Consider the following 25,433-nt stretch of genomic DNA (forward strand, 5'->3'; position numbering starts at 1 on the left):
AAGAAAGGTCAAATGACATAACCTTTATTTACGCAATACAGAGTAATCTAATAAATAATAATATAATAATAAATTGGTAGAATATTTACACTAAAAAGATTGAATTACAGTAAAAATGCTTCACAGAAATGTGAAAAGTATGGATTTTGTTGAAGAGCATCATTTAAGTTCAAACGAGAAAGCCAGAGCTTACTGATAGCAATTGTTTTAATTACATAGAATCGTTAATGAGTGTAGCATGTGACATGATACATATGAGTCATATCAAGAAATCTGCAAGTACTGTAGGTTAAAAAATAAACATTTCTTGATTGTAACAAGAAAGATAATTGATGCAAGAAAAGGATTACAAAAATAAGAAATAAATCAAAAATACAAATTAGTAAAAATAGTGTCATCAGTATCCTCATATGAAATGACAATGTTTATAAATAATTGACAAATTTCCATTTTTATGTAATTAATCATAATTTTCTAACAGATCCATATAAATTGATGAATGATGATGAATTCAGAGAAAAGGTTGACTTTAACATATAACATGAAAATAACTGCACGGCCATATGAGTGAAAATGAAAGGGCTATAAAAAAGAGTGATACACAGTTTACTAGTAGAAAATAAGTGAAGGAAATCTGTGAGAATGAGAAAAAGCTGACCCAACCAAGATTCAAAGCCGAATTCTTCTGCAAAATATTTATAATTCTGAGAATTAATCAATCAACTAATCAATAGTTATTTATTTAACTTACAGTTAAGTCATTCAGAAAAAACACTAAACAAGAGCAGAGCAGCTACTGTATCTGTGTTGCACTAAATACTATCACAGGCATTCATAATTTAAGAACGATACATGATTATTATTAACATAAAATTATGAAACAGAAAAGTATGACACTTTATATCTAGGCCTATTTCAACTTACCGTGATTGGTATTGATAATCCTGGTTGTGTTGTTTGTTCGGTACCGGTAGGCTGTGTTTGTACAAAAGTAGTGCCATCTGCGGCCGTGCCAGGAGGGAAGCCTGCTACTGTTACTCCATCTTGTGTTGGAGGTGGCTGTGTGTAACTCGTTGCCTGATCTGTCTGTGCCTGGGCTACAGATGTAGGTACATACGGTGTTTGCACTTGAGGTTGTTGGTAGGCCTCTAAGCCATTTTGTGGTGGGAATGCCTGTGCTTGGTAGGCTGCAGCCAGCTGAGGCTGTCCGGCCATCTGCATAGGATGCTGAAGAAAAAAAACAAAGAAATAATTCTATTAGATTATATATAAAATATACTAGTATATTGAGGAAACACAGCCTGTAAGCACAAAACCAAGTTTTATTTTCCAAGTGTTGGTTTGAGGCCATACGCGCAGATATTAATGCAAAATTGCGGAAATGATACCATTAAAACTCCCAAGACACTACTGAAATTCGAACAACTGACACAACACGTTGAAACCGTCCGATCTTGCTGACGGTAGTTTGATTCGTAAAAAGCGTTACACATTCAAGACCTAGGTGATTACATCCCGCATGGATTAAATCGTCATCTTACCGAAAAAGCCTGTATAAATCCTTTTAGGAGAATGTATGTAATGCGAGTTATGACAGATTATAATAAGATGTTTCTTCAGCAAATGTTAGGTCAGATAATAGCTTCTACCTTTCAGGACAACTTGCAGCATTTATAGATACTGCACAGACAAACGCTGATTTTAGAGTGCATATAGGCGACAGATTTGACGACTCGTGTGTAGAATTTTCAGTGTTATTAGATATTTATCTGAATTTTTACTTCTCTAGTCTTTGTCTCTGTGTTTAACAGAAGTCATTATACGCATGAGCGACTCTCGTCTGTTTTTGCTGGTACTGTAAGTGGAATCTCCCATGCAAATCAGAATAATATAAAGCCGTAATAAACACATTTCAAATACCGACAATACTGTTTGATGAATGATGACTAAAATTTTACAAAGTTACTAAAAATTGTGACAATAAAATTTAAATAACAAAGAACAGCAGCAATAAAACCACTAAATATATAATTCTGATTCAAAAATAATTGTTCTCGTAATTTAGGTTGTAAAACTAAATATTCTATAAAATTATTAATTATGAAATTTAAACTAAAATAGAGTAATCAAAACAATTAATATGAACTAGAATATTGTCATTATTAATATGATAGTTGTCTATACAGTACTGTATATAACATGTCACCGACCAATCAAAAATCCTTTCTTCATTTATTTGATATTAAAACAAACAAATTATTATATTGTTATGTAAAACAACTGGCAATATAGGAATTTTTGTCAATAATACTGTACAAACAACTTATTGGATTCAGCTTCAAAAACCATGCCCATTTCAATACAGATTATCTACCCACTTTGCTAGGCCCAAGCTAATGAGTTGCACAGCAGACATTTGACTACAATTAATGGGAAAGAACTCTCTAGGGTCCCAGCGTGATGATTAGGTTTGATAACACATCTATGAAAATTCTAAAGCTGACTTCGTATGAAGCAGACCCATGCTTCTGATGAGATTGAAGATCACTTCTCTCTATCTACTGAATGCAGTATTACTTGAGTGACCTCCAACCTCTCAAGGACACGATCTATGGCTGATTAACATAATAACAACTACACATGTTTGGCAACAGCCAAATATATCAGCATATTATGAAAGACTAGAGTATGGTAATCTAAAATACATGTAAATGCAGTATTATACAATCTAATTTTGCATAAACTAAATAAACTATCAGTACTAATATTTATTTTTTTTTAATCTATTTACATAGGCCTTTATAAACAATTTACTTAAATACAAATATTTTGAAATTGAAGTATGTATATCAACATATTATTTATTAATTGAAATACTAAAAAACATAATATTATTTTTGCTATTGGTAATTAAATGTTCAATGAAAGTAAACAGTACACCAGCAACAAATATTTCATTCTACAGAAGAAAGAAATGCAGACTTTAAATTAAGAAATTAAATTAAATTTTAAAAGAATTAAAATTTATTTTTTAAAGATCTACCCGATAAAACAACCATTGAAACAACTGGCGTTCAATATTTGACAAATTGCATTGTTTACAGTATCCAGAGTTTTAGAAAAGCAACGAAATCTACTTGCATCGAGTGAGGGAGACAGCGTCTCATAATCGCCTTATTATGCACTATTTTATGGTCGAACATAACCGACACTTAAATCTAACCGTTTGTAAGACGGTGCCGTAATTGTTCTCCGAGGCACTCAACTTGCGTCATTCAATTTAATTTTCTATTCTTGTGATCTTGATTGTAAATGGTGTACTTAAAAACTTTTTGCAAAACACTTTCTTGTAACTTTAATTTTAGAATCCTTTACTAACTTGGCCAGGGATTGTGGACAAGGCATCCAATATATGTGAGCATCCCATAATACTAGTTAAAAGAAAATCAAACCACTAACTAAACATCTAAGTCTAAAATTAATTCCACGGTGCTTTCTCAGTGTTTGTTGGCTAATAATTCCTGTATATATTTATATTTTCAAAAAGTTCAAAATGTATCCAACAATTTTTAGTGACATCACCTTAATAAATAACATGATGTACTATAGAGAAAATGTTGATTACAATCTAATTTGTTCTGAACAAATACTTGAGGTCACACATCTGGCAAAAATTATTTAGGATTTTTTTAAAGATTAATCTAATTCCAAGTAAAACCTAATCTTATTACATGGCAATTAAATATAAAATATTTTCAAACAAAAACTCGGCAATACCATAGGTCTATTTATTATGTTTAGAGCTGCTGTGTTATACCAACCTTTTTCACATTTATTTATTTTTAATTTAATTAAGAGTAGATTTAAGTATGCAGTGTGCATAAATTGATCAATGTATATCATGGAACTCACTGTATGCCACAATAAAAAATACTAAATTGGTAAAAATAATCTAATTTTACATACCTTTCTTAAGATATTCATCTTAATGGAAAACAAGATCGCAGTCCACTAACTGGATCGCTTTAATAAACTCAATGATTTAAATTTTGGCTACAGCAAATGTTATTTTGCAGTTAGAACTAGTCAAAACTTGAAAAGTCAGTCACTCTATTCAAAATAAATGTACTGTTTATCGCCAAGCAGCATGGTTGAAAAAAGTTGATGTAAAAATTACTGGTAGTAAATTCTGTCATTCAAAATAAGCTCTTTGTCTTGTTATGAATATTCAAATATTATGAATATTCATTACATGGTAAACTGATAATTGGATGATATGAGAACAGTTAAAAAATGCTATTCTCCTAGGACTTAAAAACAGCTATTCCATTTTAAATGGACCAGGATTAAGCAAATATTGCTTTCAAAAATCAGAGTAAGCTACTGTGGATATCTGGTGTATCTATCATAAGCGAGAACATAATTCATCGAGTTAGAATATAATGCATTATTATGCGTTAACTTTAAGCTTATAATCTCAAAAGCATGACACACTGCTGTTCTAGTTGCGCTTGAATGTTTTTATACATTGTGCATTATTCATTGAAGTATGGAAACATGTGGTTGATTATACTGTATACACTTCAAAAATATAAAACAACTCATACTAGGTAATGAGATTGAAAGAGGTAGTGAACAATTTGGAAAATGAAACTAATATAACTACTACTACTAATGTAACATTTAATTTTTAAATAAAACCAGGGTGATTCCAAATAAAGATACATGTATGTGAACTGCCGCTCTTTTATCTGAAACTAGGAGGTGATTTCTGTAATGATATTCAATACAAACCAATAGTAATTAATAAGTTTACAACAACAGTGAGAGTAATAATATAGACCTACAGTAATAATATTGACTTGTTACCCAATCTGAAACCAGAATTGGTACAACATTGCAATGCAATTTAAGGAGTGAAATTAAATTGTTTTGTTGATGTTCATTTAATTATTAATATTCTGGTTCTAAAATACTTTTACAGGAGTTCCTACTGTGCAATAATTGTTTTTCCAGATGCTGGGCTGGGCTGGCAGGTGGAAAAGACCAGTGAAAAGTAGAAACTATGCCTTAGAAATAGAACAATAGCTTTGTTTAATTTGTTGGTAGTGGAAACACCTTTAGCTTTTTGTCTTTGTCTATTGTTTAATTGTTTATTTGTAATTAGCCTATCCCATCCCATTGAAATACAACTCTACAAATACCAGACACCCTTGAGCTGGCCTAATAATAATTATGTCTGGTTTTCTGGAAAGTCTGATATTCTAAATGTGTTTCTAATGGTTAAAACAAGAATTTTGGACCTCAAGAACAGTTTTTTTTGGGAGATTTTCTAGCAACTCCAGTATTGGAAGAGTAACTGTATGATTTATATACCATACTGTAATACTGTACTTTTAAACATAAGATACCAAATAAAAAAATATGTATGTAAAAAATAATAACAATCAGCATACATTATTACAATCAGTTATCATAGGAAAGAACAATATAATAAATAAGGTTATGCTAATGTTCTAAATGTGAAGTCAATTAAGTCAGTTCCTTTGTTTTAATGGCACCATAAGCGAGTTCAACACACTTCAAGTCAACCGAATAGCGATTCATAAAGCATAGATCCTTAAAAAAAAAGTTTAGTCGCAAAATATTTACAATTTTGAGTCGGTTGGCGCATGAGTGTTTATAGTCTTAATATTGATTCAGAATTGAAATACTCATTCTCAAGTTAAACAATCTTTCCAATTATAATATTGTTTAAGTTTAATTAGTTTACAAAAAGGCAATGGACTTCACTTAACTGTGTGAGATTATTGTAGCTACTAGTAGTGAATAGCAAGACATGTGGGGATTGCAAGCAAATTCTGTGCTAAGTCATGAACATTTATTTTACCTAATAAATCAAAAACAAGAGGTCATAGGTCAGAATAAAATGTATTTCCTGGCAGTTCCTTATAGGCTTATTTGTAAAATTTTCAGCAAAAACTTAATACAATATTGTAACAAACTGTAAATGTAATTTAAAAAAAGAAAAATGATTTAGCTCAAAACCTTGTGATATTCTCTCAATTTTAAATGTTAGAAGGATCCTTAAAATAATCATTAAAATTCTATTTATTTGCAAATAAATATTCCTTCTATCTTACCAGTGATTGTTGTTTACCGGAAACTTGTAAAATTGTCCCATTTTGCGGATAAGACGAGCAATAAACATATTGAGATGGACTCAACTGTGATTGGACGGACGCCTGAACAGACGCCTGCATCGGCGTTGAGTATTGCGCCATCGCATGAACAGGACTTTGCATCTGGGACATTGCTAATCCACCACTAATCATCATGTTGATGCCTTTCAAAAAGAATGTGTCAATGTCCAGCAGTAATAATTAAATGTTGATACTAAAAATCCTGATTCAAATTCACTCCTTCAAAAATTAAAATAATGCTACCTCAGTCATCTCCAAAATACAACTGAAGTTAAAAGCATTCAACATAAACAACTTGTATCCTCAAGTACAAATAGTGATAGCCATAGAAGAATTGGTCTATTGATAAAAATTCATCAAGCGTTCAGTCAAAGCTTATTGTTTATAACTATAAAATAACCAACCTGGAAACATCTTAAAGTTAAAGAAATAAAAGATCAAAATAAAGTTTGAAAATTCAACAACTAAAACATCCAATTTGTAGAGAAACCAGTCCAGTTCTGTATCAAAATGTTCAGTGTATGTTTCCAAAAAATAACCCTGTCCTGTTATGTATTGTTTTCAGCTCGCTGACAAGAGACAAAGTGGGTCTGCTTGCTTGCCTTTGTTTCTGTTACATCTGATCATAGGCTACTTCCAACTGTCACCTAATTTGCATACCAAAAACCCAGTGGGGTTGATAATTACATCAAGCTGTTAACTCCTGTGATTGTACTCACGGTAAACGGTACTCACAGTCCACTGGTCTTCCTCCTAAGCTGGGCTGATTACACCCTGGATACCAACATAAGCTTAGTACCGAAGATGGCTAGCATATACAGTATACACAGATGGTTTGATCATTTCCTTCCTGGACCAACTTCCTTTACACTGAGCGCATGTATTGATTACTCTTCACCTCTTATCAAGTAATAGTGAAAAAACTATGTATAAAATCTCCAGGATAAAAAATAATTTACTTTAAACAATAAATATATTTTATTTTGATTACACAATGACGACATTATTCTATTTTCCTTCTATTCAAGAATAAAAACATTTGATAGGCCTAATACAATTCACTGCATACAAGATTTCTTTGCACAAAATTAACTAAAAAATGGAAACAAGATTCAGTAAAGTATCAGAAATTTGTCCGATATACCATCAACAAATTGTGTTAATTTTGCTCAAAACCAATAACAATAAAATCCACCTGTTTTCTGTTCGCCTGACTAGCTAAAGTGAATTTATCGGGAAAAAAGTGTCCATAACAGGCATATTTGCCTAGAAACTATGTATATTAACTTGCAGAAAAACACCATCCAATCTCAAATAGCCCTGCCAGGCTGACTGATTCCATCATTAAATATTTGTGCACAGTACAATGGTAATAAGATTAGGATTTTGAAAGCATGAAAATAATTTGATTTAAAACAAACTGCACTTAATACAGTAGCGTAATTTAACAGATAGAAACTTACCAGTAGATAATAAAGACTTAGAAATGTGACAATTCAAGTTATTTATCAGTATCAATGGGTATTTAACATTATTGATTGGTATATTAATAAATAATCTAAATTATATTAAGTATCACAATATTGTATCCCAAGACTTTATAGAAACATGGTATGGTGAACTTTAACCTATGAGTTCACTTTAAATGCAAGGGCCAGCAACCCTCTCCTAAAGTATTTCTACTGGATATCCACTGCTTATTGAAGGAGGTTGGAGTCACCCACCTTTTTTCCAAAGACACACCCATATAATATTGAACAGGGCTTGTTGTTACCCACTACGAATTCTGAGCACATTCTGAATGATCTATTACACAGGACTGTCAATCATAACATTCATTAATTCAAAGAGTTACTGTTAACATATCATCTTTCCTTCTTAAAACCAGTCACTTTGCCTCAAATTTGGTATTTTTTATTCCGTTTCTCCACATGTTCTTCTTGTTCATAAAAACATAAAAACTTTCCATTTTTAATGTATTTTTTAAAAACTTTACCAAAACAAATTGCATTTCTTATGGGAGTTTTGTTATAGGAAGTTATAATAGAAATTTTCCTTCTACTGTAATATTTCAATATATAATTGATTAAATAGAAAAATGAAATATATAATTGTATTAATGAGATTTTGAAAAGAAATAATTACAGTTAATAAATACAGCTTCGAAAAAAATCACACGTCATCTGAGTGTGGAGAGATATTAGCGGCTTTTTAGACACCACTAGCTAGGCTCAAGAGCTTCCTTTGGCTAATGTGGAATGGGCATCAGGGACAGATGTGACTATCAATTGTCTGCTTTATGTAATTTTCAGACAATAATGATCTTGACTTAAGTCTGACCTATTTTTGATGTAACAACCATACGCATTTTTGCTCATATTTATTTGAAACAACTGTATATCGTTAGTATTGGTATACATAAGAGGGAGAAATAGTTCCAACATATAATTCCATAATTGCACCAAGGAAGAATTATTTTTTCTGGCTGTTTTAGTTGATCATTTTGCTTATTTTATTTTTATCTCCATTGAGATGCAGCCACTGATACCCATATCATTGTCATTGGTTCAGTTATTTGCTTTTCGATCAATATTATAATTTCCAATTTATTTTTATAAGATTACAGTATCTTAAAATCATCCTTCCTCAATGTTCAATTTTTAATTAACAATCACTCAAAACATTGTAAATTCTAATTTATTTATAAGCCTTCACTGCTTTAATAACCATGATTATTATCATTATAATGAATGATTTTTTTTCAATATGGTTCAAATGCAATAAAAAGTAGATAAATCAAATACATATCAAGCAAAAAGGACAGGCAAGCAAAAAATAAATGCAACACTTCTTTGTGTTGTTTTTAACACAATAATTAAATCTCTCTTTTTCTCTTTGTCATTTATATGACTGATGTGATTGTATCCTCCTTGCTTACTTGACCTTTGCCCATCCCCAGTGGCATAAGATGTTATAGAAGCTAACATTTACTTCACTTCACTAGTATTCTCTTATATTTTGGCCTAGCCTATGGCAATAATTCATAGAAATCGGATATCAACTTTCATCCATTTTAAATTAATTTTTTTCTTTGTAAATATGTTTCTAAACACACTAACCATGAAACTATACAGGAGATTATAAATCAAAAATGTTTTCTTCAAAATATTCAACCAGATATATTGTATGATTGCAGTACTAATTTTCCGATTTTAATTTGTTACTACAGTTTTTCATCTGACAATTCAGGATTATTTGTGGTGCATGATTTGAATCGTAAAACGAAGGAAGTCGTTGCACGTTGGTAATGAAGTGTTCTAGCTTTTTAGCATAGGTTACATATTATTCTTGCTTTGACCTCTTTTCTATTAAAAAAAAAAGGTTTTGAATTTCAAATAAATAACACTCATGTTGAATTTATGAGGCCTGTTCAGATGTTGAGTTAGGTTTTTAACATAGTGCCTATGTAATATAATTTGTATATTATGTAGGCTGATTATAGGCATACACAGGAATAGAGTACTATACAAATTAAGTCTTTCCCATTGTTTGCATAAAGGGAAAACAAGTTTCTTATCTTTTTCTTCCATGATTTAAGCCAATAAGAAACACACCATCGCTCTCCAACCGTAAAACTGACACTGTTAAAATCCTCTGTGATACAATAGCAATGACACTTGATTACCTGATGTGCATTTTATTATATCAATTGACGAAACAAACTCTCAGATGTCAAAAAAATAATTACAATGTATACATTAGTAATTATTCTAAAAATATAGAATGACTTGGGGGACTTTACCTGCCAAAATATCTTTTAAAACAATCATTATACAAACAATGTGTAAAACATAATAAAAATATGTTTTTTATAATTACAAACTTGAATCATATTCTCCTTAGTGGTGGATATATGCATGACAAAACCTTATATGGACCTAGCACACTACACTCCGTACTACAATGCACAACAAAATACTTTTAATTCCTTTGCCAAATATATTGATTTTTTGATTTTCGGAAATCTCTAGAGTCTAATCTTTATCATTTTAAAATTAAAAAGATGATTAATTATCAGAAAATTATATTTGAGAGAGTCACGCATGGTGAAGCTTTAATGAGTATTTTTATATCTGGCTATAAAAAATAATATTATTTCCTAAATAGTGTATCAATATCTATTATCTTTTATGAAGATGTATTGTATTTAAATTTAAACTATTGTAACACTGTAATGTAGTAAATGTTGTGAATTGGAAAAGTAATTTCAATTAAAATATATCACTCTATACGACTCAATTTTAATTTGCCGCTCAATATAAATTTTAATATGAACATATAACCTCATTATTTACATAGTTACTGTATGCTGCATCCACGTTCAGTAGTTGTGTACTGATTTTTAATGCAGTGCAGTTTACAAATTGAAACAAAATTTGAAGAACAATCTCACCAACAAACGTTCGCTAATGAGGAGGTTTTTTCTACATGATTCCAAACTGTGCATTGTTTATATATTATCTTATGTTGTTTGTTATGATATAGAAAAATTAATTATTGAAGAATAAAGTGCACATGTCCTTTTTTTTAGTTCACAGTGTAATTTTATATGCCAGATTATTCCAGTGTATCTTTGATGGATTATTTCAGAAAGGTAAGCTAATTGCAAGTTTGACTATGTGTAACATTTAAAAGGACTCATTACCATTCTAGCATTCACATTTAAGATGGCCGACTTATATCACTACCGTACAACTTATACATTCATTATCATAACAAGAACTCTCTTATTTGTGTGTTGAATTAGCGGAAACGGACATATACGCACATTCATTGAGAACTCTTTAGTATGCATGATGTCAGATATCGCTATAGGCTCAGGCTCACTATACCAACACGAATATGAAAAACCAATGTCGCCTATAATTACTGTGTTATATATTTAAAACTATGCACTAAAAGTGTGATTTAAAGCGTTATGACGGTACAGGAAACGTTATTCTTTGTATTGGCCAAGTTTCATTTTGAAAATCCTTGCCCTTAAAAAATAATGTCACTTTAAACTTCATGATATGACACAAAACCGCCTGTCGCCGGCCAATTTCATAATATTCACTAGTGTAAAAATTAAATATAATCCCATTTATCATTGTAAATACTGTATATTTTGGAGCCTTACCTATACGTTTAATGCATGTAAGTGAAATTTTGACAAAAAATGAGTTTTATTTAAAAAAATTCTTCAATTAAATATGTCGCACAAATGACGTAACTTACGTTACAGACTTTAAAAAATGCATTAAATATCAATTAATAATTACCTATAAAAGTGTTTTTCTTCGTATTATATGTGATTTGTACTCTTGATAACGATTATATTGCTTGCGCGGATGAAATATAATGTAAATACGTTATAAAATTGCCTGGAAAGTGGTAATGAAAAACGATTGGTTAAGCGATGTAACCTACGTTACCCCATTTCTTCTTAGGATCCGGTTTGTGTACACACATGTTATAATAATTTATAAGATTAGTTACGTCAAGTTTAATTTTAAACTGATTATTTTGTTGTTGTTTTAAGATTTAATTATTTGAGCCTTTGAAGTTCATTTGAAATTTACGTTATGGTAACTTACGTTACCATATATATTGTTACTGATGAGTAATAATATTGTGGACATTTCTAAGGAATACAGATATTCTTATGATCAAGAAAACGCCCTCTGATACAATAAAAAGTTTTAACCACGTGATTCGGCAGACAGCGGCAATTTTGACCACGTTTTTATAAATACTTCTTCACAATTTCATAGTTTATTCGTCATATATCAGATTTTCGAGTATATTTTAGTAAGTATTCAAATGCTTAATTCACTAAAGATCATTTAGAACAACTTTCCTAATGTTTATAATTTAGGAAATTAGACAGATATGCAAGTATGTTATTACATTGTACAATTTACACTAGTAAGCTAGCATAGGCAACAACGTAACGTAAATTACACTACATGTAACGTAGGTTACCATTTTATATACCTCATTTCTAAGACGTCTTGTTTTTTTTCTACTCAGTATATTCAAATAATTTAAGTTATATTATACAGGCAATAATGAACATTACCTCCAACCGGAGTTGATTTTATTTAGGGTTATTTTATGGGAAGTTTCTTTGCCCTTGATACTATGGTAACGTAAGTTTCACATTGATGTTGTATGTCTATGTTGTTGTAACATTACCGAACATAGCAATGATATTAAGATAATATCTGTGTATATATGTTTATGAATATTCATTGTCAAACGTATGTCATGTACCTGGATACATCTTGTTTCATTGTAATATCGATACTCACAAGTATTAATAGTAAGTTCATGGTAACGTAAGTTACATAATTTACTACATACAAAGTCAATGTATTTTTTTACATTATGGTTATTTAAAATGTAAAAATATAGTTTACTATTTGTTTATTTCGATTTAATACTAATACATGTTGTTAAACACTAGGTGACACTGGTGATAATGGTAAAGTCACGAGCCGAGATTCAGGCAGCGTATCGGGAACGACAAAAAAAGAAGCGAGGAGCAGAGTACTTGCAAGCAGAAGCAAGACGTGCAATAAAATACTATGTTCCGTCAGCAGAACTTACAACAAAAGATAGAAATGCACGGAGAGCGACGGTGAAAAGAAGAGTACAGAAACATTGAAGGTACGTGAAGCAAGTTCAAGCCCAACTACAAGTACAACACCCAGAAGAAGCTGACGAACCTAGTAGTAGTAATGATGATTCAGCCATATCTTCCGATGTGGTTTCACCAACTTCTCCTCTACGCATCAAGATGTCGTTTAAGAGACGTATTTCTACTCGAAAACGTGTTGGCAGAGCACTAAGTCGAGCCCATCGTCGCATCGAAAAATTAAATCTGGAGTTACAGAAAATGACCATACAAAAAAAAACCATAAACAAGCGCTATGAAAGAGCTTTGAAGAAAGTAAATAAGAATTGCATCCCATCTACCAGTCATGACTCGTCCATGAGTAGTACTGACTATCCAAGATCGAAAGCAAATCAGGATTTACGAAATGCAGGTAGGTCACGAATGAATGTACTGTTTTATTCACGCATAATTATTATTAATAATGATAATATTGGCTATTTATAATATAGAGCAAATATCCACAAAATGTACTCAAGGCCTTATAATTGATAACTTGTTCCATGTCGTGTATGGTGATGTGAATATACGTATTTTCTTTTTCTGCCCATTACATGCCGCTTAAACCATTATCTTCCTGAACATATCAATTGAGATAATATTTAAATATTCTAAACCGTACTTAATTTAGTATTGATGTAATTTCCAATTTTCTAGGTATGTCACCAAGATCAGTACCCAAAGGGTTGAAAAAACAACTCCTGCTTTCACATGCACTGCTCGATGAAATAAGAGAGAGCACAGAGATAAATCAAGGGCAGAAGGCCAGAAGAATGATTAGCAATGTTCTATCTGGAAAGATAATCAAGAAATACAGGTTAATCGCGCGTGTTTCAAGGGAGTCGGGCCTTGGTCAACGTAACCTATCCAAGACAAAAAAGCAAGGAATCACAGCTGCGAAGTATGTAAAAAAGGCGTGGGGAGTTCTTCATAATGAAGTATTAGGCTTCATGGAAAGAGATGACAACTCCAGGATGATGCCAGGAAAACGAGATGCCTGCAAAACATCTTCTACCAAAGAAAAACGCCAGATAAGATACCTCAATGATTACATGATGAACTTGTTTGCCAAGTACAAAAGTGAAAATCCCGAGCAACGGAAGGTTTCTTTTTCCTCGTTTAAGAAAATCCGACAAAGAAATGCTAACTTGTCAAATTCACAGCAAGAAACACAAGTCTTTGCCAAAAACATCAGAACTTTGCCCTTCAGTTAAACGTATTAAAATCTCTAGGTGTGATCACAATCACAAGCCCCGATGAAGCAATCAAATCAATTAATTGAAACATTAAAGGAAATGTAACTTACGTTACTAAGAAAGTTGAGACTGATATAAGCATTAGGCCAAGCAACTGTAAAGTTCACAGAATTATAATAAATAATAATAATCATATTAACCAAAACAATAGTATGTACACTAGCATTATAAAACTCACTAATTTACATTTTCATATGGGAGTTTTTATGAATAAATATATATTTATACATATAAAATATGCATTGAATTAATAGAAGATAAAAAAAAAGGATGATTTAATGAAACATATAATCTGTTTGCCTACTAAAGTGATGGCAATGATCTAAAATACCAATGAGGTTTATTGTTAAAAGTTACAAATGTTGTTTTTATTTAACTATTTTGATGACGAATTCATCTTTCAATTCAGTAATTTACGTTACTGAATACGTAATTTACGTTACTCAATTGTAACACAGTATACATTTTCTAAGAAAGATAACACCAGTTTTGTCATATGACTATTTAATAGAGTACAATAATGAGTGTTAATTTATGTGAATTTAAGACAGGAATGTATGCGGACATACAAGAAATCAACAACAACCTTTGATTGACGACTCATTTTATTATGGATGTTAATAAAGTATAAACTATAAAATACAATATGTATTAGTGAATGTAACAATATGTAAGTTATTATACATGTTTTTGTTTGATTTCATACACTATTTTATAGTTTTATATTCATAGAAATATAATATTGTTGCCTTTATAATCGTTTACATTGAAAGTCGAAAATAAAACATGTAACGTAGGTTACAACCACGATTCCAGTTGCGATCATTCATTTTGTTGACAATTTTACATTGATAAATATTATGTGAGGAAAATAACAGAGAAGTAAATATAGATGTTGCACTTTAGTTTAGTAACAATTATAAAATGTTTCGTCAACATTTGTTTTTGAGAATTTTCATTTCCTAATGTTGCTAATATACTGAGCCCGAGCCTATAACCTATACATTTATCATAACTAAAAGAAACTCTTTCAAGTTACTTAACATGTGTTCATTGATGAGAACTCATTACTGTAATCTACTATCATTCATGTCAGATATCACTAAAACCTATTCATCTACTTATCATACATTTATTCGTTGCCCAAGTGAAAAGATTTGAAAATTGAAATGATAATGATAAACGAATATTAAATCTACGGTAGTCGTCTCACCTGCTGTGCAGTATATTCAATACAATATCAAGATAAATTTTTAAAATTACCTATATGCCGTCTTCCGATAGCGCACACAGCGTATATATTTTGTCTAATATTATTTTAGTTTTTTTAGGATAGTTACATCTAAAAGGTATATATCATTTTGCATATTTTCCATATTCTATCAACTTTATGTATCAATATTTCAAATATAAATCTTCTAATCTCTTAACGCCTAAAGCATGTGTCTGTGCAATAACCCTAACAAATTTCAAATATATGCATTTGGAATATAATTATGCTTTCACGTATAAATGACACATAGTCTCTCCATACAACCACGTTCTATTCTTGTGTACAGCAGTAGTTCAATGTAAGAAATATATAACATACATAGTACTAAAGAATTATAATACCAACATAGAGCTAATTTTATAATCAATTCTACCTTCTACTGCATAAAAAAAAAAAAAATTTAAATTGTTAAATTCTTTTTATATGTTTTCATCAAATATTTTCAATATTTTTTAAATCATCGTCAATGTATAGCATACCATTATCAGTAAAAACTTATTGTTAAAACAAGTAAAATCTTATAGAAAAGAAATAAGAATTTAATCAAGTATAATTCACTTACATCCATATTATTGATTGATTATTGATTATTAACAATATCTATTTACAAATCTCCAGTTGCTTAATAGTAATTAGAGGTAATTACACTAAGTTAATCAATTAATCAATAAAGTTTATTACTATTGAGTGTAATTTAGCATGAGTTTAAATCAAGGTAAAAACCAATATTCTTTATAATCATAGTATTCCCCACAAATATTAAGGGGACAACAAAAAGAAAACAAACATGTTTGTTCAAAGGGGTGCCTCAAACTGAAATCAAGGTAAAAACCAATATTCTTTATAATCATAGTATTCCCCACAAATATTAAGGGGACAACAAAAAGAAAACAAACATGTTTGTTCAAAGGGGTGCCTCAAACTGAAATCAAGGTAAAAACCAATATTCTTTATAATCATAGTATTCCCCACAAATATTAAGAGGACAACAAAAAGAAAACATGTTTGTTCAAATATGTAAATCTATTTTGTACTAGAACATTTTTTCATAACCAAAGGGCATGCTTTCAAAATTATTCAATACTTAACCATTTGTACATCTACAGATAGAAATATTCAGTATATATTTTGTATATATTTCATATACAAAAGAATATTTTTAATGGAAAATCTGTAACTTAATACTACAAATAATTACAACATCATTACCAATAAAATAAAATCATTTATTTCTAAGCCCCAAAGGATTGAACACATTTGCAGTTTATAGAATCAACCGACATATCATTAAAGCAAATTTCAGAGACGTTGTTTTATTTATTCACCGACTATAAAATGCAATGTACATCACAAATTCCCACTACTCAAATAAATTCTAAACCAAGACTAAAATTTTAATGATATTGGTGTTGCAAATATATTTTAACTCTAGATACAAATAATTTATAATGGGATAATATTATAAAAGAAAAAATCATATTTTAATAAATCTTCAAATACTGTATCAACCAAAACAAAAAATCAATTATATGACATTATAACTCAAATAAATTAAAAATTACTAGATGCACAAATAAATTTGAACTGTAAACTATAGACCCATATTTTTGTACAAATAGATTTTAGACCAAAACCTCCTATCGGCATGTATTGCTCAATACAAGACACTATGGTATGGAATTCCAGAGATGTATTACTACTTCAGTGTAGTGAAATCTATCCTTACCTTAGTAAGCTGAGGAGGGGTTTTTGACATGATTTTCACCCAGCAAGGCTGACCTTCCCGAGCATGTAGCAAATGCGACGCTAAACCTGTGAGGCCTAGGTTAGAGGTGGACGTTGTGGATTGCGAAACAGCATCACTAGGTTTCACCGTCCCCTTCATCAGGCAACCGTTTCTCAAACTGTATACAATTTATCTTTAATAATAACCAAGCAAATGATGATGATGAACTCTGTCTCCTTACTCAGCATTGGATGAGCGTAGGTAACAAAATACCTAGCTAGGTCAGATAGGCTTAGAGATTCTGCTAGGCCCTCAGAGTAAAATAAACACAGTCGACAAGACCAGGCATAGGTGTCTACTGAAGCAACCGGTGTAGCTTTGTACATTAATTTCAGTAATGATATAGTCGCTGGCAGAGAATAACAATAAATCACGACCGCATATCACACTACACATATCTCATTGAATCTTTCGCATTTCAAATGTGAATATGCAAATGAGATTTTTTCTAATCATCTGGCTGAAATCCCGTATATCCACTTCAGTACAACGATTGTTAATATTAACAAAACTCATGAACGATTATATGACAAGACAATTATGCTAATTAAAACACAGAATCAAATGGAAAGTATACCTAATACATATCTATTATGCATTTTAAAAATATAATGTAACCAATATATATTATCTCACAAAGGATCTTAATAAAATTATGTATGTATTAAAATTATGTATTAAAATTATGTACAAAATAATTACTAATTCAGCTGGAATAATTAATTAATTCATAGACGTCACAATAGATTCACAAATAATTAATTATTAATATTTATTAAAAATCCTGTTGGAGTAAACAAAAACAGTTTTAACAAAAGATTGATGTCAGGTGATATATTATGCTAATTTATGCGCAGAAAAAATGAATACTACAATAAAATTATATTAATATTGTTTAAATTTAATATCTAATAGTTATAAAACAGCTGCCATTGGGTCGATAAGAAAAAACTTCATATATATTAAAAACATAATGGGATATAATATAATTGTAAGGAAGGAATGATTTTCAACAAATATGTAAAACAATAAGTAATAGAATTATAAATATAAGAACATGTATGCCATGGTGTACAATACATAGTAAAAATAAAAAGAAATGTTTCTAAATGTTCGTGGTGGATTTAAAAACAAGTTAATATAGCCCAGCTGTACTATTTAACTACACAATAGCTGGGTTCAATTTAGTTGATTAATAATAAATTTCTTGATTAGGTTTGCCTTAAAAGACCAGCTCCTTTCCCGATGTGTGAACTATTATTATTATTATTAGTGGATTAGCCAATCTTATGACAGGATATGCAGGGGCAATTGAAGAACAACTCCTTACTGAATTCTAGGGATCACACAAGAACAAAAGAACTTAACATTTAACAACAGCCAATCAAATCTGACATGTCTTTGTTGAGACAGCCACAGCAATCTGTGAATAATTCAGTCTGATTTATTTATGTAGACATTTTGTGTAATTTTCATTAATTGATCTACTGCAGTTACTGCAGTAAATTAAATACTTGTTAGTCAAATATTGAGATATAGCTACATTTAATTCTGCAGTCAATTTCTGGATTTGTTGTTACAAAATTATTTTTGAATATGAATAACATATACTGTATTTGTAAAATGAACACTGAAGTATTATGAATCATAACAATTATATCTATTAATTCTAAATATAAAAAGTATGCATTTTTATTTAAATAGTAAATACAAATTAAAATTGTTAATGTTATTTTTTCGAAACAACATAATTCATATTGAGTATATGAAGTATACAAATATGATTTAATGAAGATATTTAATACTAATGTGAACATTGCTGTATTCTCATACTTAAATCTGAATTGTCATCAAAGCCCCGCCCCTTGACATTTAAGCAGAGATAAGCAGTCTATGATGATATTCTCCCATCAATAATATCTGTCTATTTACAGAGTTGTTTTTGTACAGATTTCACACAGACAACGACCGCCAAATTGCCGGCGCAATAACAGATGGCATTCTGTAAAATGGCGTCCTCTCTTTAGAACGACAATAAATCATAGAAGAGATTCATAACGGTGTGCATCTATATAGCACCTAAAGAAATGGCTGCGAAAACATATCATTTAAATTCTAAATATAGTTTTGAAATGTTTTAGGTTTGAGATTACGGATTAGTGACTGAGGATAGTTGAGTTATGTTCATCATTAAAGAGAGTTGTAAAATTCTAAATACATACACTGTAGCTATTTTCATCAGTGGTTCATAAGTATAATATGCCTTTTATGGAAATGTACCGTATTCCTATATTACATTTTTTTGTTTGAAAACTACAATAAAAACCTGAATATTAACAAATGCTTGTTATGCATCATCACACAGAAGCCATATCTCGGAAAAATAAAATATCATGAATATTTTATAAAGCATATGGCAAAACCATTGAGGGCGCTATAATTTTTATAGAATACAACAAAGCATAGAGGGTGCTATTTAAAAAAAATCTTGGTCATTAGCTTCTATAGTAAACATGCACATTTGAGTTGTAGAAAATGCATCGATTTAAATATTAAATTTATGCAGGATGATTGTTGTATATCTAAACTTTAGTAAGCCTAATAATTTTTCCTATCAGAATTTATGGTTGGTTGCTGTTGCTCCCACCTCTGTACAGCGCCTAGATTATATATAATAATATACTGTACATTGTTTTATTTCTATATAAATCTACCATGTGCTAAATATAAATTTAATTTGCGTGAATGAATGACTAATTGAAAATAGAAACCAGGCTGGTAGGTAATAATTCATTAATCAGCATTCCATAGCTGAGGTCAAGTAATGCCACAGATGAGGTGCTAGGGCAAAGCTGCAGTAGAGATGCTAATAAGAGAATAGAGTAGAGCCAATCAAACCATTATCATGTAACACAATATAGAGGGCAGTATAATGTCAACTTGACATTTTAGTAAACGAAAAATGATAATAGAAGGATGATGGATATGCTTGGCTGATCAGATGTTGATGATAAAGATACGGTGTTGAAAAAGATGACATTAATGATATTATATAATGTTGATGTGATAATGATGATCATTATGATATTGTTGGTGAAGAACTTAATGTTGTTGGATGCTAGTTTTGTCTGGTAAACATCACAGATTTGCAAATGATGATAAAGTTCTTTTGATTATATTGCTCATGTTGACATAAAGACAACAAGAACCTAGTGTAAAATTAAATTAAGACAATACAGTACTACTATATTTACTGATAATTAAGAAACTCATAAATCAAATCTTCATTTCTGAATAAATTATTCATGTTTTTTGTTTTTCCTCAACAAAATATTGATTTCTTTTCTCAGTCATTTACATTTTCAATACACAGACATGATGAATCTTAAAACCACTATCACTCGTTTAAAGCGTGGATCAATATGAAATACCGAAGACTAATTAAACTCGACTGATGATCAATATTCCCGCATTTCTCATCGTATGCGGCTGCTACGGTAATAAACGATGCGTAATCAGGGATTCAATGACCGTTGAACAACACATTTTGAGACTGGTAGTGCAGATTAAGTTAGTACGCTGTTTGCCTGAAGCTTCCCGTGTCGCGCAAAGGACAATGAATGAGATGTAATTGAATACATTTGTATGTAACAATGGACAATAGGATTGGCTTGTTGATATACAAAAATAGAGATGCACTCTTCATATATCATAATATATCGAAAACAATACTACTCTTGTAAACATTATAAATACAAGAAATTAATTCATCTTTTACATAAATATTAGCATTTATGTTTCATTACTATTTGACATTAATAAATTTGAACTTTCAAAATGTAGTTATTATAAAAATATTCTTGATCATACATTGTGTGTTTAAAAAGTACTTGAAAAATGGATTTTAAAGATGCAAGATTATCTTGTAATATGTGAAAACATTACTGTTTGATGTTAAACAAATTTAACTTTCAAAATATTGCTATAAAAATATTTTTGTTAATACATTGTTTAAAAAGAACTTGAAAAATGGATTTTAGAGATGCAAGATAATCTCGTAATATATGATGGCTAATTTTTTATGACTACAAAATACACAAAGGAGATTTTGTTGTCGTTTACTTTCTCTATTGATGTTAACACAGAGATTTGCTGTATTAAGGGATGAAATGATTTAGAAAAATATAAACAAAAGTGGTTAAATAAACCATCTGGTTCTAAGCGAAAATAAACAAAAGACCTTTGAAAACAAATTAAATTATATCCTTAGGGTATATGCAGCATAAAAGCCAATTTACTACAAGAATGATAATATTTAGGTTTTAAGCAGATGAACAACATTATTAATCACTGTAAAAGTTAAATTGAGATAATTGTTTTTTCTTCTATACCAAAATTAAGGATAAATGTTGCTTTAACCAGGCAAGCCTAGCAACAAAATTACTATACATAAAGCTTTTTACAGCAATACTGAATGTTTTGCTTTTCATTCTGTCTAAAAACTCTAATAATACTCCCTCTCTATATATATACACATAGTAGACAATTGGTACAAACCTGCCGGAGTGGAACTAAATATCCAACAGATGATTTGGTCTGTGGTAGCATAAACTCTCTGCGGATGAAGGTGAATGCCGGTAGCGCCATTTTCTGAACAAATATCCTCATAAAAATTCAGATGTTCAATTCACAAGTGACAGTTTATGTTATCCAATAATTTGTCAAAGTATGGGGAAATGGGTAAATGTACTTTTGTGGAAGATACACCTCATTTTACAATATGCATACACTACAGTTGAAGCATTTTGAAATTAGGTTTTAAAAAAACAATGTTCTACATTTCACCATCATCAGCTTACCGTACATATTTGGTAGAGCAGAGCGCTATATTTATCTCTAAAATGTTGCACACATGAATTTAGTTCTTAATATGAAAAGCTGCATGCACAGAAAGTCTTCTGAAAAGCGTAATTGAAATAAATTTACTAATGGGTTTTTTTTCTCAAATTAATGATGCTCTCCGGGCATTCTAATGTTGAGACAAATGTGTTTATTTAGTCAAGATTTTAGAGAAATTAGTAGTAGAGTAGAGTATGGTTCGTTCGTTACCACTGCAAGATGTTCTAGTGAAAAAACAATAATAGATGCGTTAACGAAGTAAGATCCATATATTAAAATTCCTAAAATTGCCAGTTTAGAGTTTAAACATACTTGGACCCAAGTGTGGAATCTTCAATATAAGTCCAAGAACACAATTGAATAATGCTTAAAATTGCTCCAAAAACATATTTCTAATAATGTTGCAATGTAGTTACTGTTGTATATATAGCAGGCAAAATGAAAACTGAATTGAAGTCGCAAGTACATCAGTAGTCTCAAAATGACTGCAAAAATATTCAAAACATCGGTACAGTACCTGTATGCAGTTAATTCTATTAACGGTTAACAGAAGATTATATCCAGTATAAAGTCTGAATTCATTGCTGTAAAGGCATCTGAGTAACTTTTTCCTCAAAAAGCAATTAAACAAATAACATGTACACAGTTTGTAGTAGCATCTTCAAAGTAATCTCAGCGGAAAATATAAAAATAAAGTTAAGTGGACCAGATCACCATCGAGAGAAAACACCTTTCTCTGTCAAAGTTGACAGATGCTTTACACACAAAAATAAAGTAATATCAATCTTCGAGATCAATAATAGAGATGGTGATAGAAGATTCTTCTCATACCACGCTATGAGACTTCCTGCGCAACACCTGTACTCGCAGATTGAGGTGTGTGTGAGGCTACTCAGAGTTCACCAAACCTTGATGCATACACTTTTGCAATAAACAAGAAAATGGAAGCAACCAACAATGTCTTTTCATACTCGTCAATAGTTTCTCTTATTTTTTCCCATCAAAAATGTATATATTGATAGACATTATAAATGGACCTAATATCTCCAATGATTTTTAGCATGAAGAAACTGATCAAATAGAAGTTTTATCAATCAAAATTGTACTGTATCCAAAGGTAATTAGCTCTTTACCGTTGTCTAAACATGCATGTGTCGCCAAGGGGAAAACGGGCGATTACAAACCTATCCAAACGTCTATGCGGTTCACAATGCTATCAAGAATTTAATTATCAACAGAATTAGAATCTGTTAATAAAGTGCGTTCAGGCTTGTATAAATATTAATGAAAAATTAACAAATTTATGGCCAATGTTGTTACGATTGCATAATCTTTAAATACATTTGAATGGAAGTATTTTAACTCTCTTTCTAGCATTTTCAAATTCACAGTTGTACTTAAGTATTGGTTATCAACAATTCATTAACAAAATGATTGTAATTACAATGTAATATAATTTTAATTTGAAATGCAATAAACACGGATTATCTCTATTCAAAGGTATTCCAAAAAATTAATGTCCTAAACTATATTAGTTTATTGGGGTGTCATACAGGCTGAGGTGTACAGCAACAGAAGATGTTTTACGGCATTAAACTACACACCTGTAGCCATAGAGGCCAACCCCAACCCCCACCCATCAACTTTTTTCTCTAAAGAACCATTTAAATTAGAGACCAATATCAAAAGTGATAATATGCCAACTAGATTTAGAAGATAAATTAAGATTTTGTCATTTTGTGGAAAAAACAACCCCTATAAAATCCTGGCTATGGGTTTGTACTATTAATTTAGATTTACTCTATCCAGTGTAAAAAAATAGCACAATAATGCATTATGAAAAATTAGGTCTACTACAAGAACAGGACTAATGTTTAATTTCTTCACCAATATCAATATTCAATCAATTTGGAAATCCTATCAGGAATGCTACTTTTACCTATAGGCCTACTTTTCACAGTTATGGAAATCTTAAACTGCAGAAAATAATTGCTTTTTATTATCAATAGTAATATATTCATTGAAACTTTAATACATATTTTATAATGTAGAAAGATTAATAATGTTGGAAGCATTCAATGCTATACAGTACTCGATTTATAACTTAATTGATACATAGAGATATTTCTCTATGATTGATACGATAGTTCTTATTAAATCAATAATGAAAATCAGTAAGGGTTGGTTTGTACTAGTATAGTGATTGACTTCAGACTAGTATGTAACTTTTTTTCTCTTTTCAAAGTCCTCTGGGCTATGAGAAAGATTAGCAGCAAGACTCATGTGGTCTGTATTTTTCTCTACAGTATTTGTTAACAGATATGCCCACAGAAAAACCATGATCTTAAAAACAGTTTCAAAGACATTGATTCCGGCCTTGATTAACATGAACTGTCTTTAAATTGGTTTAGAACAATTTTTCCTCAACTCAACCTGGCCAGTGCTGACCTCCACTCGGTCACACTATCCACAGAACTGTGTTGTAGGATTTCAGTACAGATGTTTGAAAGAAAAGGAAAACGGTTCGTTTGGTATTTTTCAATACAAACAGGCTTATAAATTATATTTTGGGTTTATTGGTAATTAGAGTATATGTATATTTGTGACATCAGCAAGACCAGTCAAATGCTATAGGTTACAAAACTAAGTATAATATGAACTTTCTATAACTATGTAGACAAAATAATGCTGTTTAAATACAAATTAGTGTAGTTGCATGAGAAGCAAACATTATCGTAAAGATATAAAAAACCCTAATCATTTCTACTTCGTCAAGAACTCGCTCCCACAAATCACTCTAAATTGTCTGATCATTACGACGTGCGCTGATAAAAAAAATGCTACTTAAATTCTAGTAATTGTACCTCAACAAGAACATACTTAATCAATATTGCGCTCAATGATTGGCCGACTTAATTAAGATCTAAATTTATATTCTATACTTTATGATGAATATTATTTAGGAATTATATATTTCCTATAATCATGAATACATAATTTAATTTAACTGCCTTTAAATGATCACAATATGAGATTAAAATAATTATTCAGAAATAAATCGTTAGTTGGGAGTTTTTTATATATAAACTATACAAAAGATATATATTTTTGTAGAATAGAATAAAAAAAAAAATGCCTTATAAAAGATTATGTTCACTCCATGTGTATTTCCAGTGGCTATATTTACAATAACATTTAAAGGCATTGCTTTTAAATAGTAAGTATTTCACATAAGTCAATAAAGATTTATTTATATTTAAATAGGAGAATATTAAATGTGTAAGGATAGGTATTTAGC

General features: G+C 30.3%; 1 protein-coding gene across 9 annotated transcripts in view; it reads right to left on the reverse strand.

The window, feature by feature from the left end:
* Positions 1-25,433, reverse strand: part of LOC140060975 (RNA binding protein fox-1 homolog 3-like) — a 67,439-nt gene that overhangs the window by 20,034 nt on the left and 21,972 nt on the right. For 5 of the 9 annotated variants that reach the window (XM_072107388.1, XM_072107394.1, XM_072107359.1 and 2 more), the window contains exon 2: positions 925-1,227. In XM_072107388.1, the coding sequence (XP_071963489.1) occupies positions 925-1,227 (303 nt within the window). Of the gene's footprint in view, positions 1-924; positions 1,228-1,541; positions 1,713-3,966; positions 3,993-6,143; positions 6,595-17,176; positions 17,741-25,433 lie in introns of those variants that run through there. The other 4 variants (XM_072107379.1, XM_072107365.1, XM_072107404.1 and 1 more) reach the window with 4 other exon arrangements.

This window comes from Antedon mediterranea, chromosome 1 (assembly GCF_964355755.1).
Source record: "Antedon mediterranea chromosome 1, ecAntMedi1.1, whole genome shotgun sequence".
Classification (NCBI taxonomy): domain Eukaryota; kingdom Metazoa; phylum Echinodermata; class Crinoidea; order Comatulida; family Antedonidae; genus Antedon; species Antedon mediterranea.